Source organism: Tamandua tetradactyla, chromosome 17 (assembly GCF_023851605.1).
Source record: "Tamandua tetradactyla isolate mTamTet1 chromosome 17, mTamTet1.pri, whole genome shotgun sequence".
Taxonomy (NCBI): domain Eukaryota; kingdom Metazoa; phylum Chordata; class Mammalia; order Pilosa; family Myrmecophagidae; genus Tamandua; species Tamandua tetradactyla.
The window spans coordinates 42,074,544-42,092,021 of NC_135343.1; the positions used below are offsets into that span (position 1 = coordinate 42,074,544).

At 41.5% G+C, this 17,478-nt stretch overlaps 1 protein-coding gene across 2 annotated transcripts in view; it reads left to right on the top strand.

Moving 5' to 3' along the window:
- Positions 1-4,208: 4,208 nt before the first annotated feature.
- The window catches only part of ARHGAP25 (Rho GTPase activating protein 25), a 102,003-nt gene continuing 88,733 nt past the window's right edge, over positions 4,209-17,478 (top strand). Inside the window, exon 1 of one of the 2 annotated variants that reach the window (XM_077134440.1) lies at positions 4,209-4,336. In XM_077134440.1, the coding sequence (XP_076990555.1) occupies positions 4,324-4,336 (13 nt within the window). In that variant the 5' untranslated portion in view covers positions 4,209-4,323. Of the gene's footprint in view, positions 4,337-14,747; positions 15,267-17,478 lie in introns of those variants that run through there. The other variant, XM_077134439.1, reaches the window with a different exon arrangement.

The following is a 17,478-nucleotide window of genomic DNA, read 5'->3' on the forward strand; positions in this document are numbered from 1 at the left end:
GCAAAATACTACAGATCATGTGATTCCATTTATATGAAATGTCTAGAAAAGGCAAATCCATAGAGACAGAAAGTAGATTAGTAGTTGTGTGGGACTGAGGATGGGGAATTTGAGCAAAAATGAGGAGGAACTGCTAACAGGTTTCTTTTTGGGGGTGATGAAAATGTTCTAAAATTGTGGCGATGGTTGCACAACTGTAAATACACTAAAAACCACTGAACTGTACACTTTAGACGGGTGAATTGTATGGCATGTGAATTATATCTCAGTAAAGTTGTTAAAAAATTAGTGAAATGGAGGACAAACATAAGAAACTCTCTCTAATTGCTGAGGACAGTAACAGAGAGGATGAAATGAAGGCAAGATGGTAACAAAGTGGAAAGCTAGCATACAGATAAAAACTGGATTTTCTGAAAGAGTACCGGGAGCAAGTGGGATGGAAGTCACAAATAAAGATATAAGAAAAACTTCCTGCACTCATTTCTTGGAAAATCACTCAGACACATAGATACCCAGATACATCTGAGCCCTACAAATGGCTACAGAGAGCATTGAAAAATAATTGTTTCACCATTTAATACAGGATTGCTTGCTTTTTCAACTGGCAATCATTTTAAAAAGTAATAATGCCAAAAAAAGAAAGTAATAATGCCAACTATTGGTGAGATTTTAAGGAAACTGGGCCCCTCATACATTACGCTGATGGAAGCATAAATTGGTAGAACATTCTGAAAGGCAATTTGGAATCTTATCCACTTTCTCAGCATTTCCAACTTTAAGAATTCATCCTGAGGAAAAAACAAAAAGAAGAATGGATTTACCCAGCTATTTAACTGAAAGAATGCTATGAAAATTTGTATACTGTTCGAATGCTCAATGACACAGGGATTTGTTGAATAAATTTTGCTTTGGCCATATAATTAAAAACTATAAGGTCATTAATAATGATGTTTTAGAAAAATGCTTAATGACAGATTCCTTTTTTATTGTCAAGGGCAGATAGCTTATAAAACAGCATACACATTCTAATTTTTCTTTATGTAAAAATACGTATAGTGGGTGCACAGGTGGTTCAGTGGTAGAATGCTTGCCTTTCATGTAGGAAACCTGGGTTCGATTTCTGGACCATGCACCACCACCCCCCCCAAAAAAAAACCATATATGCATGCACATGCACATGCACAGATAGAAAGGGAGACATGGAGAATGAGAATGGAAAAAAAAAGTCTCATTACACTTGAGATAATAATAGTGATTGCTATTTTCTTCATGTTTGTGTGTGTTTGTGTGTGTGTGGTGGTTTTGAAGATGTATGTACCCCAGAGAAACATTTTCTTAAATCTAATCCATTTCTATGGGAAACCCATTCATTGTAAGTAGGATTTTTTGATGAGGCTACTTCAGTTAAGATGTGACCCACCTCATTCAGGATGGGTCTTAATCCTATTAGTGGAGACTTTTATAAGTGGAATGAATGTGGAGAGAAAGAGAGAAAGAAAGCCATAGAGGCAAGACGTTGAAAGCAATGAAACCTGGAAGAGAAGCGACAGACCAGCAGACACTGCCACATGTCTTGCCACATGGCAGAGGAGCCAAAGATTCCCAGCAGCCAGTCTTCAGGAAGAAAGCATCGCCCTGATGATGCCTTAATTTGGACATTTCCTTGCCCTCAAAACTGTAGGCTAAGAAGTTCCTGTTGTTCAAGCTGAATCATTCATGGTATTTGCTTTAAGCAGTCTAGGAAGCTAAAACTCTTCTTTAAAAATGCTTCAAAAATCATGCATGGACTTCTGTAACGATACGAATAACCTTAAAAGGAAATTTTAAAACATCCTCCAATGATTGTCACCGCAGGGTAGAGTGTGAGTCTATGTCCTGGTCTCATGGGCAGTTTTAGCAACTAAAAGTTGCCTAATTTGCCTGGTGGGCCTCCACCCACCCCCTCTACATTGCTTCCTGGGAAGCTGTCCCTGGCCACCCAAGCAGAACTAAATGTTTCCTGCCCCTACGGTGCCCTGTGTGTGGACTATTTTTGTACCTTGCACAGTACTGCTGCTATGTTTACCCTTCTCTCCGGTGAGTCAGTATGAGGCCAGATTCTTAATCATCCTTGTTTGCTCAGCATCCTACACAGTCCTGGCTTGGTGAAAACTCAATAAATGTTTATGGTGTGAATGAGTGAATGAATGAATGAATGATTCTATCCATTGCTGTCTAGACCCACATATGTAGTTGCAGGCAGGACATCTGCACTCCAGTGCCTCCTAAGCCCTGTTACAGATTGAATCATGCCCCCCATAAAAGACAAGTTCAAACTCCAACCCTTGTTCTTGTGGCTATGAACCCATTTGTAAATAGGATCTTTGAAGATGTTTTTAGCTGAGTCCAAATTGGATTAAGTCAATTCAGTATGGCTGAGGTCCTTAAAGCAAAGGAAATTTGAACTGACAGTAGAAACCAGAGAAGACAGAAAGTGACAGAAGGCCTGTGACGGAGGCAGAGGTTGAACCATCACCAGCATGCTACAGACTCTGGAGAAAACATGGCCTGCTGGTACTTTGATGTTGAACTTCTAGCCTCCAAATCTGTGAGGCAGTAGACAACAAATTCCTGTTGCTTAAGTCAAACCAGTGGGTGGTATTTGTCATAGCAGCCCTGGCAAACTAAGAAAGGACCCTAAATGTAACATACCCAAACCTAGACCCCAGTTTTCTCCTTGGCCCACCTTGGCTCCCCACCCCTCATTAGCAGCCTTCTTCCTTCTCTGAGATGGGAACTTCAATCCCCCAATAACTGGAGCAAGAACCACGGGCATCCCTTTTCTCTCCCCAGGGCCCCTCATGCTTATCCAAGAATTCCCCAAGCCTTTCAATTCTACCACCTTGGTGTATCTTGCATTGCTTTTTCTTCTTTCCAGGCCCACTGCTGCAGGCCTCACCCTCACCTTCACTCTCACCTGTATAGCTGCCACAGCCTCATCACCCCTACTCTGCTAAAAATTCCAAAGCCCTCCAGGGTAAAATAAAACTCTTCTCCATGCTTACTGGCTCCAGCCTACCTCCCCAGCTTCATCTCTAGCCCATTTTGCCTCTTACATCCTTTCCAGCAGGAGCCTGATAGCTTTCTTCTTGCTCTGTGCCTCTTATTTGTTCTTTTCTTTGTCTGGAACCTTCTTCCAACTCTCTTGTCTCCCTAATTCATTTGTCAAGTCTTAATTTAAAAGACATTTCCTTTAGAAAGCCTTCCCTCCCTCTCCAAGTCCCACTTAGGCCCTTAAATATAAATTCTAATCTCCCTGCACTTCTCCCAGCATAGCCCTTTTTATGCTGTATTTAATTACTCACTTAACTGTTCTTCTCCTTCTACAGACTATAAGCTGCACAGAGGCAGGGACAATTCTGCTTGTTCATGATGTTCCTTCAATGTCCAGGAAAAAGAAAGTCCTTACTCAAATAATGATTAGCATTTGAGAAGGACATAGATAAATGAATTTTTGCTTTTGCAATCACTGATGCTGACTCAAACTTTGGATGTATAAGATATCTAGTTCTTCATTTTATGAATGTTGGGGGGAGGGGAGGAGACAACACGCCCCCACCCCCACCCCAGGGCAGACAGGGCTCTTTTGCAGGAGGGACATTCATCTGATGGTATTTCCAAGTATGTACGATCAACTTCCCCCATCAGTCAGGCGCTTTTCCAAGACTCACAGGCACCTACTCTACAGAGCAAAGGAAGTGCCCTGTGGGTTAAATAAAGGCCACCTTCAAAATATATTCAGAGTGCCTGAGTTCATAGGTCCCAGGACAAGAATTTGGATGCTGTCAGGTTCCCTGTGGAGATACTGCTGGACTGGGACTCGGAATGGCTTTCCCCCCCAGACAGGGTGAGAAAGGACAGTGGTGCTGGGTCCCCCAATCAAGAGTATAAAATGAGAGTCCTGAAGTCTCTAGTTAGCTGAGCCATGTGAAGAGAAACCCAGTATTCCCGAGGAAGGTACCTGAGTAAGCTGGTGTGGTGACACAGATTGGGGTCTTGATCAGCCAACATTCCATTCCCCTCCCCCTTGGGGCTGTGTGTCCTTCCTGGCCCCTGGCTTTGGGTTTGGCCACATGACTTATATTGACCAATGGAATGAGAGCAGACTTCTTCAAGCAGAGGCATTAAAAATGTGTCTGTGTTCCTTCCCCTTAGGCTCTTCTCATGAACCTGAGAAGAATATGCCCAGAGCTGATGCAAACCCAGCCTGCAGCTTGACGCCCAGAGCCCTGGGCCTGGAACCCAGCCAAGTTGTGTGACACAGAGATCCATGAGTAGAAAGAAATGCTTTTTTGTTGTAAGTATCCAAATTTTGGGGTTGTTTGTTATAAAACATGGTGGGCTGAATTATGAGCCTCAATTTAGACATGTTTTTCATCTTTATCCATGTCCCAAAGGGGGTGAACCCGTTGTAAATATGACCTTTTGAAGATGTTATTTTTAGTTAAGGGGTGGTGAACTGAACCAGGGTGGGTCTCAGTGGAGAACTAGGGCAGGCCTTATAAGGAGAAGGTCACAGGGAGTCAGCAAGAACCTAGAAGAGAAAGAAGAGGACATTCCCATGTGATGGGAAAACCAAGGAACCTCAAGGACTGTCGGCAGCCAGCACCAGAATGCTACAGTTTTCAGGGAGAAATATCTAGATTTTGGACTTCTCCTAGACTCAAAACTGTGAGTCAATATATTTCCCTTGTTTGTAGTATTTGTGATAGCAGCTCAGGCAAACTAAGGCACAAAGCATTATTGGAGCAATGGCTAATACAATTTCAGATGACTGTGCAGTTTTTAATCCAGAAGTCTACCTAGAAATTTCTCATCCTCAAATATTTTAATAAATTTGACTTAATTCCTGATTCAGAGCTTGGGGTCCCATTGAAGCCTTCTCAGAGGTGAATTCATTACCCTTCCTCCTTCTGCTTCCATTTGGCTCTGCTTTTGAACCTGCACAGGACATATTGTTTCTGCTCTTGGGTTAGACATGAATGGAATGTTATATTGCTTACTGCCTTCCGCAAGCTATGCAATCACATTCAAAGTCTTTTTATTTTAAATAATTTTTCTGAATATTTGTGGAACAATAAAGAAAGAGGATTATCTGTCATATCCCACCCCCTCCACCCAGATCTCTTCCTTACTTTCTTTTCTTTTTTTTTTTTAATTTTTTATTTTTTTATTAACGGAAAGAAAAAAAAAAGAAATTAACACAACATTTAGAAATCGTACCGTTCTACATATGCACTCAGTAATTCTTAACATCATCACATAGATGCATGATCATCGTTTCTTAGTACATTTGCATCGGTTTAGAGGATCTAGCAACACAACAGAAAAAGATATAAAATGTTAATATAAAGAAAAGAAATAAAAGTAGTAATAATAGTAAAAAACAACAACAAACAAACAAACAAACAAGCAAACAAAAACAAAAAAAACCCTATAGCTCAGATCCAGCTTCATTCAGTGTTTTAACATGATTACTTTACAATTAGGTATTATTGTGCTGTCCATTTTTGAGTTTTTGTATCTAGTCCTGTTGCACAGTCTGTATCCCTTCAGCTTCAATTACCCATTGTCTTACCCTGTTTCTAACTCCTGCTGAACTCTGTTACCAATGACATATTTCAAGTTTATTCTCGAATGTCCGTTCACATCAGTGGGACCATACAGTATTTGTCCTTTAGTTTTTGGCTGGATTCACTCAGCATAATATTCTCTAGGTCCATCCATGTTATTACATGGTTCATAAGTTTATCTTGTCTTAAAGCTGCATAATATTCCATCGTATGTATATACCACAGTTTGTTTAGCCACTCTTCTGTTGATGGAGATTTTGGCTGTTTCCATCTCTTTGCAATTGTAAATAATGCTGCTATAAACATTGGTGTGCAAATGTCCGTTTGTGTCTTTGCCCTTAAGTCCTTTGAGTAGATACCTAGCAATGGTATTGCTGGGTCGTATGGCAATTCTATATTCAGCTTTTTGAGGAACCGCCAAACTGCCTTCCACAGTGGTTGCACCCTTTGACATTCCCACCAACAGTGGATAAGTGTGCCTCTTTCTCCGCATCCTCTCCAGCACTTGTCATTTTCTGTTTTGTTGATAATGGCCATTCTGGTGGGTGTGAGATGATATCTCATTGTGGTTTTGATTTGCATTTCTCTAATGGCCAGGGACATTGAGCATCTCTTCATGTGCCTCTTGGCCATCCGTATTTCTTCTTCTGGTAGGTGTCTGTTCAAGTCTTTTTCCCATTTTGTAATTGGGTTGGCTGTCTTTTTGTTGTTGAGTTGAACAATCTCTTTATAAATTCTGGATACTAGACCTTTATCTGATATGTCGTTTCCAAATATTGTCTCCCATTGTGTAGGCTGTCTTTCTATTTTCTTGATGAAGTTCTTTGATGCACAAAAGTGTTTAATTTTGAGGAGCTCCCATTTATTTATTTCTTTCTTCAGTGCACTTGCTTTAGGTTTAAGGTCCATAAAACCGCCTCCAGTTGTAAGATTCGTAAGATATCTCCCTACATTTTCCTCTAACTGTTTTATGATCTTAGACCTAATGTTTAGATCTTTGATCCATTTTGAGTTAATTTTTGTATAAGGTGTGAGATACGGGTCTTCTTTCATTCTTTTACTTATGGATATCCAGTTCTCTAGGCACCATTTATTGAAGAGACTGTTCTGTCCCAGGTGAGTTGGCTTGACTGCCTTATCAAAGATCAAATGTCCATAGATGAGAGGGTCTATATCTGAGCACTCTATTCGATTCCATTGGTCGCTATATCTATCTTTATGCCAGTACCATGCTGTTTTGACCACTGTGGCTTCATAATATGCCTTAAAGTCCGGCAGTGCGAGACCTCCAGCTTTGTTTTTTTTCCTCAAGATGTTTTTAGCAATTCGGGGCAAGCTGCCCTTCCAGATAAATTTGCTTATTGGTTTTTCTAATTCTGAAAAATAAGTTGTTGGGATTTTGATTAGTATTGCATTGAATCTGTAGATGAGTTTAGGTAGGATTGACATCTTAATTATATTTAGTCTTCCAATCCATGAACACGGTATGCCCTTCCATCTATTTAGGTCTTCTGTGATTTCTTTTAGCAGTTTTTTGTAGTTTTCTTTATATAGGTTTTTTGTCTCTTTCGTTAAATTTATTCCTAAGTATTTTATTCTTTTAGTTGCGATTGTAAATGGGATTCGTTTCTTGATTTCCACCTCAGCTTGTTCATTACTAGTGTATAGAAAAGCTACAGATTTTTGAATGTTGATCTTGTAGCCTGCTACTTTGCTGTACTCATTTATTAGCTCTAGTAATTTTGTTGTGGATTTTTCTGGGTTTTCTACGTATAGTATCATATTGTCTGCAAACAGTGATAGTTTTACTTCTTCCTTTCCAATTTTGATGCCTTGTATTTCTTTTTCTTGTCTAATTGCTCTGGGTAGAACTTCCAACACAATGTTGAATAATAGTGGTGATAGTGGACATCCTTGTCTTGTTCCTGATCTTAGGGGGAAAGTTTTCAATTTTTCCCCATTGAGGATGATATTAGCTGTGGGTTTTTCATATATTCCCTCTATCATTTTAAGGAAGTTCCCTTGTATTCCTATCTTTTGAAGTGTTTTCAGCAGGAAAGGATGTTGAATCTTGTCAAATGCCTTCTCTGCATCAGTTGAGATGATCATGTGATTTTTCTGCTTTGATTTGTTGATATGGTGTATTACATTAATTGATTTTCTTATGTTGAACCATCCTTGCATACCTGGGATGAATCCTACTTGGTCATGAGGTATAATTCTTTTAATGTGTTGTTGGATACGATTTGCTAGAATTTTATTGAGGATTTTTGCATCTGTATTCATTAGAGAGATTGGTCTGTAGTTTTCTTTTTTTGTAATATCTTTGCCTGGTTTTGGTATGAGGGTGATGTTGGCTTCATAGAATGAATTAGGTAGTTTTCCCTCCACTTTGATTATGTTGAAGAGTTTGAGGAGAGTAGGTACTAATTCTTTCTGGAATGTTTGATAGAATTCACATGTGAAGCCATCTGGTCCTGGACTTTTCTTTTTAGGGAGCTTTTGAATAACTAATTCAATCTTTACTTGTGATTGGTTTTTTGAGGTTGTCTATTTCTTCTTGAGTCAAAGTTGGTTGTTCATGTCTTTCCAGGAACCTGTCCATTTCATCTAAATTGTTGTATTTATTAGCGTAAAGTTGTTCATAGTATCCTGTTATTACCTCCTTTATGTCTCCTCTTCCATTTCTAATCTTATTTATTTGCATCCTCTCTCTTCTTCTTTTTGTCAATCTTGCTAAGGGCCCATCAATTTTGTTGATTTTCTCATAGAACCAACTTCTGGTCTTATTGATTTTCTCTATTGTTTTCATGTTTTCAATTTCATTTATTTCTGCTCTAATCTTTGTTATTTCTTTCCTTTTGCTTGCTTTGGGATTAGTTTGCTGTTCTTTCTCCAGTTCTTCCAAGTGGACAGTTAATTCCTGCATTTTTGCCTTTTCTTCTTTTCTGATAAAGGCATTTAGGGCAATAAATTTCCCTCTTAGTACTGCCTTTGCTGCGTCCCATAAGTTTTGATATGTTGTGTCTTCATTTTCATTTGCCTCTAGGTATTTACTAATTTCTCTTGCAATTTCTTCTTTGACCCACTTGTTGTTTAAGAGTGTGTTGTTGAGCCTCCATGTATTTATGAATTTTCTGGCACTCTGCCTATTATTGATTTCCAACTTCATTCCTTTATGATCCGAGAAAGTGTTGTGTATGATTTCAATCTTTTCAAATTTGTTAAGACTTGCTTTGTGACCCCGCATATGGTCTATCTTTGAGAATGATCCATGAGCACTTGAAAAAAAGGTATATCCTGCTGTTGTGGGATGTAATGTCCTATAAATGTCTGTTAAGTCAAGCTCATTTATAGTAATATTCAGATTCTCTATTTCTTTATTGATCTTCTGTCTAGATGTTCTGTCCATTGATGAGAGTGGTGAATTGAAGTCTCCAACTATTATGGTATATGTGTCTATTTCCCTTTTCAGTGTTTGCAGTGTATTCCTCACGTATTTTGGGGCATTCTGGTTCGGTGTGTAAATATTTATGATTGTTATGTCTTCTTGCTTGATTGTTCCTTTTAATAGTATATAGTGTCCTTCTTTGTCTCTTTTAACTGTTTTACATTTGAAGTCTAATTTGTTGGATATTAGTATAGCCACTCCTGCTCTTTTCTGGTTGTTATTTGCATGAAATATCTTTTCCCAACTTTTCACTTTCAACCTATATTTATCTTTGGGTCTAAGATGTGTTTCCTGTAGACAGCATATAGAAGGATCCTGTTTTTTAATCCATTCTGCCAGTCTATGTCTTTTGATTGGGGAATTCAGTCCATTAACATTTAGAGTTATTACTGTTTGGATAATATTTTCCTCTACTATTTTGCCTTTTGTATTATATATATCATATCTGACTTTCCTTCTTTCTACACTTTTCTCCATGCCTCTCTCTTCTGTCTTTTTGTATCTGACTCTAGTGCTTCCTTTAGTATTTCTTGCAGAGCTGGTCTCTTGGTCACAAATTCTCTCAGTGACTTTTTGTCTGAGAATGTTTTAATTTCTCCCTCATTTTTGAAGGACAATTTTGCTGGATATAGGAGTCTTGGCTGGCAGTTTTTCTCTTTTAGTAACTTAAATATATCATCCCACTGTCTTCTAGCTTCCATGGTTTCTGCTGAGAAATCTACACATAGTCTTATTGGGTTTCCCTTGTATGTGATGGATTGCTTCTCTCTCGCTGCTTTCAAGATCCTCTCTTTCTCTTTGACCTCTGACATTCTAACTAGTAAGTGTCTTGGGGAATGCCTATTTGTGTCTAATCTCTTTGGGGTACGCTGCACTTCTTGGATCTGTAATTTTAGGTCTTTCATAAGAGTTGGGAAATTTTCAGTGATAATTTCTTCCATTAGTTTTTCTCCTCCTTTTCCCTTCTCTTCTCCTTCTGGGACACCCACTACACGTATATTTGTATGGTTCACATTGTCTTTGGGTTCCCTGATACCTTGTTCAAATTTTTCCATTCTTTTCCGGATAGTTTCTGTTTCTTTTTGGAATTCAGATGTTTCATCCTCCAAATCACTAATTCTATCTTCTGTCTCTTTAAATCTGTCATTATAGGTATCCATTGTTTTTCCCATCTTTTCTACTTTATCTTTCACTTCCATAAGTTCTGTGATTTGTTTTTTCAGTTTTTCTATTTCTTCTTTATGTTCAGCCCATGTCTTCTTCATGTCCTCCCTCAATTTATCGATTTCGTTTTTGAAGAGGTTTTCTATTTCTGTTCGTATATTCAGCATTAGTTGTTTCAGCTCCTGTATCTCATTTGAACTATTGGTTTGTTCGTTTGACTGGGCCATATGTTCAATTTTCTGAGCGTGATCCGTTATCTTCTGCTGGCGTCTGGGCATTTAGTCAGATTTCCCTGGGTGTTCGACCCCACAGGTTGAAAGATTTTTCTGTGCAATCTCTGGGTTCTGTTTTTCTTATCCTGCCCAGTAGGTGGCGCTCGTGGCACAGGTTTGTCTACGGGTTCCACCAGTGAAAGTTGCTGTGGGTCCTTTAACTCTGGAAAATTCTCGCCGTAGGGGAAGTTTGGCAGCCGAAGCATCTTGGAAGAGTGCCAGCCGGCCTGGGGTTCCGAATGCGGGGAGGGTCGCTGGCCGCCGCAGCACGGGAGAGCGTCCGGCCGAATTAGCTAGTTGGCCCGGGGCGCCAAGCGTGGCGGGAGGGCGCCAGCTGTCGCAGCCCGGGAGAGTGCACTGTTCCCAGCCGGACGGGGAAGTCATGTGTTTGGAAGGGATCCCCCCGGTCACTGTTCTCTGCAGTCTGGGGATTTCCGACCCAACTCTCTCAGTTGGTCCGGGGGGCCTCGCGTGGTGGGGGCACCAGCCACCGCGGCCTAAGGGGACCGCCTGTCCAATTCTACCAGCTGGCCTGGGAAGGTGGAAGGGAGGGACTCCGGTCGCTTGCCATCCCACCCAGGAAAGCCCGTGCCCCTTGGTGATCTCACCGGAGCTGGTTCTCCCAGATAGTCAGCCGTTCCAGGATGGGGTACGCCGTCCCTTTGATCTCCCTCGTGGCTCCAGGAGCTGCTCTGTATTATCTCCACTCCCCCAGTAGCTGTTCGTGGTTCAAGAAGGCCGATGAAGTTTCAGGGTCTCTCTCTCAAGTGAGACGGCACATGGCGAACACAGTCACGGCGTATCTCTTGGCTGGAAGGGCACATGGCGAATATAGCATCATCTGCTAGCTTTCTCTCCTGGCTTCCTATTTCATGAAGCTCCCCGGGAGGCGCTTTCCTTCTTCATCTCCAAAGGTCGCTGGCTCGTGGACTCTCTGCATCTCATGGCTTCATCGTTCTGCTCTCTCTCCTTACTTTCTTTTTAACCCACTCCCTTCATGATCTGCCTTTTCCCAAGACCTGAACATCATCCTGTTGTCCCCCCACCCTGAGAAAGTGTCAAGTTCTCCACTCCTTCTGGAGTTCACCATTTCATTTCAAGTATAAAATAAAGAGAACATAGTCTTCTGTCTTTGAACTTATGTAAGCTACTTAACCTCTTTGTGTCTCTACTTCCTTATCTGTAAAAAAGGGTTAAAATAGTATTTTCTTCAGAGGAGTATTGTGAAAATTAAATAAGCTAGTACATATAAAGGATTTAAGACAGTACCTGGCATAAATTTTATACACTAAACAAAGGTTATCTTTTATTCTAGGAGCTTCTGTGAGGTGTAACAAGTACTTTAAGAAATTTATTAGTCAGAATGGTTGGGTTAAAAAAAGAGATTTTTTGTAACCAATTTGGCCCATTTTGGTCATAGAGTACATACCTCTGAGCCATCAGTGTGGGTAGGATATGGTTTTAAATAAAAATAATTCTTAGGTTTGCAAGAACAACTGGCAAGACACAAATTTGCAGAGCGTATTTCCACCCCCAACTTATGTGAGCACTATGGACTGTGTACTCTTTGTTCATTCATTCATTCATTCATTCAGTAAGCACTTACTGAGCACCTTCCAAATACCAGGCTCTATTGTGGGTACTGAGAAGAGAGGAGGGAACACAACACACAAAAATCCCTGCACTCATGGAGCTTTCATTCTACTGGAGTAGAAAGATAATAAAAAATGCATAAAACAGGGCCGTGCGATGGTGGCTCAATGGCAGATTTCTCACCTACCATGCTAGAGACCCGGGTTTGATTCCCAGCGCCTGCTCAAGAAAAAAAGGCATAAAACAAATGGTGTGTTAGAGAAAAGGAGAAAAAGTAAAGCATGAAGAGCTATGATGTGATGGAGACTAGGGTTAGAGATTTTAAATACTGTGGCTCTCAGGTAGAGGTTGTCTGCCCTTTTGAAAAACAGCAAGGAGGCCAATATCGCTAGACGGGAGTGAGCAAGGGGGAGGGCGGAATAAAATTAATTCAGGGAGGTAATGGCCGGACAGGTGGGGATATGCAGACAGATCACCCAGGGCCCTGTAGTGGTAGTACATACTGTGGCTTTCACTCTGAGAACCCATGAGGGCTTGGAGCAGTGGAGGAGATCATATATAGCAACATCATTCTGACAACTGGTGAGATTGCTGTCAATCTGAGAATAGTCTGAAGATGGGCAAGCTTAAAGAAGGGAGACCAGTTAAGGAGGCCATTGTTAAAATCCAGGTGAGAGATACCTGGGTGATGGTTGCAGAGTTAACTAGAGGTGGCCACAGTCTGGAATTTTTTAGGAGTAGAGCCATCAGTATCATGTGAGATCTAGAGAAGTCAGGATGGATTGGATGTGAGGTGTGGAAGGAGTCAGGAACCATTGTCAGCTTTTTTTGTCTGTGCAACTGGAAGAATGGACTTGCCATTTAATGAAAAGTCAAGGCAGCAGTAAGAGGCCTTTTCTACAAGGGGCCATCTGAGCTAACTGTTGTGCATGTTTAGTTTGAGACGCCTGTCAGAGATAGAAGCCAGGGTGTGTTTAAGTCTGAGTATAGGGGAATGAGTTGGACTGGAAATTCACATTGGGAGCTATCCACAGATACATGGCATTCAAAGCTTTGTGACAGGAGGGGAAGATGAGGGGAAATCAGCAAGGATGCTGAGAAAGGGCATCCAGAAAAGCAGACAGCACACACAGGCCAGTGAGGAGTGCTGGGAGCCCAATGAGGACTCTGGATTGGAGAAAGGGGTCAAAGATGTCAAATGCTGCTGGCAGGTCCGTGAGAAGAGTACAGAGAACTGGGAAGTTTTGATGTTAGTGAGAAGAACATATTCTGTGGGTCACAGGGGCAAAAACCTCAGCAGAGAGGATTCAGGAGAGAATAAAAGGAGAAACACTAGTAAGTATAGACAATCTCTACCAAAATTTTGCTCAGAAATGAGGGCAAGAAATAGGGTGGTAGTTGAAGGGGAAGTGGTTTCAAGACAAATTATTTCAAAGACGGAATAAAAGTAATGTTTGAGTGCTGATGAGAAGGATTCAGCAGAGAGAGACTTGATGATGCAGAGCTGTGCGGTGGATGACAATTGGTTCATCCTCTGGAGCGAGAGGAATGAGGGTATGGGCTGCATGCACAGGGGTGGGTAGACGTGGAGGTGGGAGCCTGTGCATAGTCTCTTCCAATTGCATCAGTTTCCTCAATTAAACAGGAAGCAAGGTCACCAACAGAGAGTGAGCGTGTGGGAGGCAAAGAAGAGTGTGACAGAGTCATCCAGGAGAGTGGAAGAATGAATGGGTCAGAGACACGTAGCTCATGTGCAGGCCGATAACGACTGCTCTGAGCACTTGGTACCTGTGATCTCATAAAGCCTCACATAACCCCATGGAGTAGACTATTATTCACACCATTTTACAGATGAAAAAATTGAAACACAGAATGGTCAAGTAACTTGTCCAAAGTCACACAGCCAAAAAGTGGAAAAGCCAGAATTCGAACAAAGGCAGCCTGGTCCCAGGGTCCAAATAATCACTGGCTTAGGCTGACCCCAGTAAACATGAGAAAACCTGTCGTGGAATTGAATTAAATGGAATAAGGGTTGAATTAATGTTTGTGGTGCAATCACTATATGCCAATCTCTGTACTAGACGTCTTCTCAACAACATGTGAGATTGTGAGTATTATCAACTCCATTTTAATGATAAGGACATTGAGACCTAGCAGGATTCAGTTACTTTTCAAAAGTTGCAGAAGTAGGAAGTAGAAGAACTGAATTTTGAACCCATGTTGGTCTAATTCCAGAGTTCACATCCTGTAATGCCAGAGAACCATTGAAGCATGCAAGTGGGAAGACCTTAGCTAAATATATCATCCTCCTCCTACATCAGGCTGAGATCACTTGGAATCTTTACCTTGAGCAGGCAGAGAACTTACCATGTGGTCCTTATGGCAGAAAGAATTTAAAAGAAGGTACTTTGGGAATGCCCATTGTCTTACTGATTGTTTATGGATTCTTGATCCATTAGATGACAAGGAAGAGAGATTGGAGCAAAGGTATAAGGTGGGTGTGCTCTGGAATTTTCTTTTTCTTTATTTTCTTCTTTTAATCAAAATTATACCTTATATCACAGGAACACTCATCTAACTTCTACAAACATTTCCAGAAAAAACATTTTCTCCAGAAAGAGTGCTCATAATACACCATCTGCACTGCACAGCACCCACTTCCTCAAATGCAAGGAAGCAGACAGTTAAAAAAAAAAAAAAGCAGAAAGGCAGCAGTTGTTTATCACGGCCTCTCCTCGCCTCACCTCAGAGGGGCCTGAGATTCTTTCGAACAGGAGCTTTGCTTCACATGACGCAGAGCGAAGTGTCAAATGGGATATTTCTGGTAAAACTGAAAGCAAGAGAAGCAGGGTGTACGCATCAGCAGGGTACAGCCCCTGTGGGACACTGGGTGGGGGTAGGGGGAATTTGGGTGACATCCCCAAGAGACAGATGGATGGACCTTTCATCTGAGAGCAAGGAGAAGACACATTGGCAAATCAACCTTAAACTCAAGATTGCTTCTATAGCAATCATAAAGAGGGAAAAGAAACAAAAGCTTGTGGGAAAGATCGAAAGGCAGGCGAATTGTGACAGAATTGCTGCTTCACCAGCCGCTCACCCAAACCGGAAGCAAAATGTCCCTGAAGTTGCCAAGGAACTGGGATTTCAACCTGAAGGAGGCTGGGAAAATAGGTATGGTAGTGTCTTTTTGTTGCTTCTGTGGTTCTTTCTTACACTCGAAGACTCTCCATTTGCATGTTGGTCTCCAGGGAGCGGGGTCTACTTAAAAATGGATCTCATGGCAAATCTGAGCTTGGTAAACATTTGCATTCAAAATGATATGTTGGGTCAAAGTTCCAAAATGCTGGGAGGGGCTTCTTCTTCGCCAAGAGGTAGCTGGGTGGTGGAGCTCCCTGGTATGTGGGAGCTGTGTTACTTTGGATGGGCTGAGGCTACATATCATACCCAACACTTTGAGTTTTCTCTCATTTATCAGAGGGTCATTTCGTCTTGTTTTTGGACACTCATCTGTATTTTGAATGACTTTGGTTAAGAGCACAAAAATTGGAGTCTTTTGAAGTGCTTGATCTCTGATAAACTTGAGATGTCCTGTTTGGGGAGCTTACTGGGCTCCTGGGGTCTCACTGTTGCCTTGGAAGCTGGGGGAAGGGGCTACTTGCAGTGAAAAGTAAACAATGGGGTGCACGGGTAGTTCAGAGGTTAGAAAAGCCCGCCTTCCACGCGGGAGACCTGGGTTCGATTCCCAGACCATGTACCCCCACCCCCTAAATAAATAAATAAATAAAAAGTAAGCAATGAAGAAAAAGAAAAAGAATTTAGACATATTTGAAGTTAAATTAAAGACAATTTTCACTAAAGGAATAGAATGGGAGGGAATTCTTAGATATGAGTTGAAAAAGAGAGATGTATTTTGGATTGTCTTAAGGAATCCTGACACGTTCTCTGAGATAGTCTAGCCTTTATTCTATACCCCTTCCCTCTAATGATGATGAGACGTTAATTTGAATTTGTTATATAATTATTACCATCAGGATCTTTATGGGGATTTCTTCTACCATTAAATAGATTGTAGTAATTTAGGGTAGAGTAATTGGGCTTAAAAGCAACTCTATGTTTTATGTATATTAATGAGATGACTTCCTTGATTTTAGATTGATAAGGGTTAAGGTGTTTCTAATGTTTTGGAAAAGTTTTGTTTGGAACAGGATTCAGACTTGGGCCTCTAATGGTGGGTAGTATCCATTGAAAAGTCACAGAGCAGTGAATGCTGATGATGTGGGCCTAAGAAAGGGTCTTAAAGACAATAGGTTGAAGGTAATCAGAGAAGCCATTTGTCTTGGTAACCACAGAGGTGAGCTTCTCCTAATCAAACTGGGAAATCACTGTCTGATGAGGTTGTTTCTCCTTTCTACTGCTCATACAAATGCACTTGGGTAATTCTCATTCTAATACATGCCATAAAAATTCGTCTTCAGAAGTAAAAATGGTCTGGTTCTGGTTCCCTGCTTCTACTTACTTGGGGCTGTTCTGCCCTACCAGCAGCTGCCTTTGAATAGGTCTTGGGTCTTACTCTCCTTCTATTTAAAATGGGAAACTTGAGCCAGTGAATTGTTGCTTTAAAAAGCTAAGCAATTTCAGGGGAGGGATAAAGGAAACTGCCACCTTAGCGTTCGGGTCTGCATGTTCTCAGGCCTGTGTTTAAGTTGTGTTCACGGTGTCCACCAGAGTGTCTTAAAGCGGTGTCCCAATGGCAGTCCATGAGAATCTCCTGGAAGGATAGTTTAAAATGCAGATTCTTGGGGACCATCCTGAAGTAGAATCAGAACCTCTGGGTGGAGATGCAGGAAGCTGCGTTTCAGGGAGCACCCATCCCCCCCAGGGAAGAGCCCCTGCGGGGGGCACTGTGGTCTGAGGGCTGTGCCTGGGGGAGCTCCCACTCAGCGAGCATGGAGCAAAGTGCCTGGCCCTAGTGACGCACAATAAATATTTGTTGACTGAATTAACTACAAGCAGATGATCCTATTCAGTGTTATATAAGGAAGACCCCATTGGAGGGATTTAGAGAAATCCTTGTCTATAAGCAGTCCATAAGTTGGTCACCCTGAGGGCCTGGTCTACAGCAGAGTGTGCTTCATGACTGTCATGTGAAGCTAGAATCCTGATCACAAGGAGAGTCCTCCATGGGGGAAAGAGTGGCTGACTCACCCACTGGACCTCCGGCCCCCTCTCCAGCATCCTGTGGCCAGCTGCCACAGTAGGAACTGGCTTAGCAATGTATCTGAGGAAGCTCATGTCTAACAAGAAGATGCCTGGAACTGAGAACCATGTTAGGGAAGCCAACGGCCTGGGCAAGTTAAGGGTGGTCCGGTGTTTCTCCACCTTG